The sequence below is a fragment of the Austrofundulus limnaeus genome, unplaced genomic scaffold (assembly GCF_001266775.1).
Source record: "Austrofundulus limnaeus strain Quisiro unplaced genomic scaffold, Austrofundulus_limnaeus-1.0 Scaffold3, whole genome shotgun sequence".
In the NCBI taxonomy this organism is placed as follows: domain Eukaryota; kingdom Metazoa; phylum Chordata; class Actinopteri; order Cyprinodontiformes; family Rivulidae; genus Austrofundulus; species Austrofundulus limnaeus.
The window spans coordinates 446040-448816 of record NW_013952405.1 but is presented as its reverse complement, the minus strand read 5'-3'; the positions used below and the strand labels follow the sequence as shown (position 1 = coordinate 448816).

General features: G+C 36.0%; 1 protein-coding gene across 1 annotated transcript in view; it reads right to left on the bottom strand.

Annotated features, from left to right (window-relative positions):
* Positions 1 to 808: 808 nt before the first annotated feature.
* LOC106522878 (cytosolic sulfotransferase 3) overlaps positions 809 to 2777 on the bottom strand; it is a 17198-nt gene continuing 15229 nt past the window's right edge. Inside the window, exons 6-8 of the mRNA XM_014016106.1 lie at positions 1810 to 1907; positions 1549 to 1723; positions 809 to 1466 (exon numbers count right to left, since the gene is read on the bottom strand). Of these exons, the coding sequence (XP_013871560.1) occupies positions 1357 to 1466; positions 1549 to 1723; positions 1810 to 1907 (383 nt within the window). The 3' untranslated portion in view covers positions 809 to 1356. The remainder of the gene's footprint in view (positions 1467 to 1548; positions 1724 to 1809; positions 1908 to 2777) is intronic.

The window sequence follows — 2777 nt, the reverse complement described above, 5'->3', positions numbered from 1 at the left end:
ATCCTGGGACATGTTGGTGTTAAATCCTGCCTGGTTCCTCAAACCCTCTCCTCTTTCTGCACCAAACTCCAAAACTTGGAAGTCCAGTTTGTGTCCAGCCACACCTCATTTCTTCTTGAACTTTGACCTCCACATTTTTTAAAATACCTGCAGGATGCAGAAGTTAAAGTAATCTCACTCTTTTTTTCCACTTGTAGGACTTTACTGAATATCCACACATGCACACATCTACCAGTTGTACACAAACCCATCTCTTCAATGCTTCACAACATGTTTTTTGTGATTTATTTGATTTATTTATTTGTTTTTCATTTGTTTGACAGATCTGTTTTGCAAAACCATTGACTTCAAAGCTTGCAGAACGACTTTATGCAGCAGCAGCTTCAAGTAATGACGTCATCGTCAGGCAGGGACTTCTCCCCTGCATGTTTCAAATAGTTGTCCCCGACTCAACTAACTCTAATGAATGGCTCCCGCACAACCCGATGACATGATGAGGAAGTAATTAAACCATTTGAATAAGGGGTGGTGGAGCAAGAAACTATGCAGTAAAAGCACGTCAGTATGACTTACTTTATATACTTTTTTGTTTGTTTTGTAGTCACGCACATTTCTTTTTTCAAGAAGCAACATTTTAAACAGTTAAAAAATCTATATTTTATTGCAAATACAAAACAATAAAACATACAAATACAGCTCATTGTGAGTACAGTGCTATTTCTTTTTTGTAATTACATCACTGGATACCGAATACAAAAATAGATTTTAAGTACACACATTCCCAAGTTGTGACAAATACTCAAACATGACAAGTCTTAATATTTATTGGGTAAAACATGAACAAATTCTGGTGCCTTTTGAGTCAACCAGCCAATGACCTGACTTCTACCTGAGCCAATGACTAGAAGTGATGATGAGGGGAGAAGACTCTTATTTTAATTATTTGCCAATGGGAGGAGGTGTGGCCTTTAATTAGGGATAAACTATTAGTGCAATGACGTTTTTTTACATCATTAACAGCTGATGTGTATGTAAAATCAAAAACCACCTCCTGTTTAACACAGAGCTTTTAATCCATCATACAGAGCTGATTTGTTGACCTTATTTCATCTCATTTAGCTCTTGACACAAAAACAACATTGCTTTGTCTGAATCATTGATGTAGCTGAACAGGTTTAGCAGATGGATCTGGGCGAGGCCTTTGGCTGACACTGTGCAGCCTCACAGCATGTCTATTTTCACATTTGACAAAAAAAATTCTGCCATGAATTTAGCAGCCACTGCGATTACAATATTTAAATTTCTGTCAGGGTTACGACGAGTTCAATCATGGACTCAGTTTCAAACATAAACAGTTTAAATTTCATCGCGGAACAGCAGAGTGGGGTCTATCTTTGTCTTGTAGTCTTCATCGAATGCTTCATTTTGGGCCACAGTGAAGTGATTCTTCCAATCACTGACTTTCCCTGGAGAAACACAGAAAAGTTAATCATTTCTGCTCTTTGAGAATCCATTTCTTCCCTGGCATCATATCAGCCTTGAACAAACCTTTCCTCATGAAGGGAGAAATCTTGAAATCCATGACTGGGAGAGTGGAGTAGTTGGCCATCTGGTTCTTCTTCATGTTATCAAACTGCACTCCACTTAAAACTTTTTCTTTAAGCTCAGCCGAAGGAGACAAACCCAGAAAACTGCAGAGTTTGTCTATTTCTCGTCCAGTGTTCTGGAAAGGCAGTATAAAACTTGATTTTTTTTTTTTCAAGCTGTGGCCAACCAGAGAAGAACTTTAGAAGGAAAACAACCAGTTACCTCTATCAAATCTTCATAGAACATGTAATGGAGGTTTGGATAGGTCTGTTTCTTCTTCCACCAACCGTTCACGTGGTCGTACCAGGATCCAAACGCAACTGAGCCACGTATCAACACAAGGAGAAGAAATTAGTTGTAAAATACATGACATACTGTTTTCAAAGCTTTTTTCTGGTTGCCTTTGCCTCTCAAAATCGTGTTAAATCAATTTTCTGAAAAAACTATTCAAATAGGCTCTCATTTGGATAGAAATGGATGAAGAGTTTTGCCTCTTTTTTTTTTTAGAATTTGTCTTTTTCAGTTGATGTTACAAGTATTTGATGATGATTTCAAAAATAACCAGACTACACCTTTAGGAGAGTATGTAGCATCTATACAACCTCAAGTGCGATGAAGTTGGGACTTTGTGTAAAATATGAACAAAAACAAAATATGATGATTTGCAAATCATTTTCAACCTATATTCAACTGAATCCACTACAGAGACAAGATATTTAATCTTCAAGGATTCAAGGAAGTTTTGTTGTCATTCGCAACACACATACATGTGGTGGAGTGAAATTCTGTACCCAAGGTCCCGGTCTTTTCAAAACAAATGTAGATAATAGAGAAAAACAATAAAAAATACTCAAAGATTTAAATTTTTTTTATAACAACAACAAAAATCAGACGTAAAATGTGTGCAACAATTGGATAAAAACAAATGGATAAATTTTATTGGCTTTTTTTTTTTTTTTCAAATATTCACTCGTTTTGAATTTGATGCTGCCACATGTATCAAAAAGCTGGGACAGAGGATCAAAATATTGGGAAAGTTGAGCAATGCTCTCAAAGCACCTGTTAGGAGTGGGGTTTTTTTGTTTTCCAATTGTTTATCTATCTATCTATCTATCTATCTATCTATCTATCTATCTATCTATCTATCTATCTATCTATCTATCTATCTATCTATCTATCTATCTATCTAT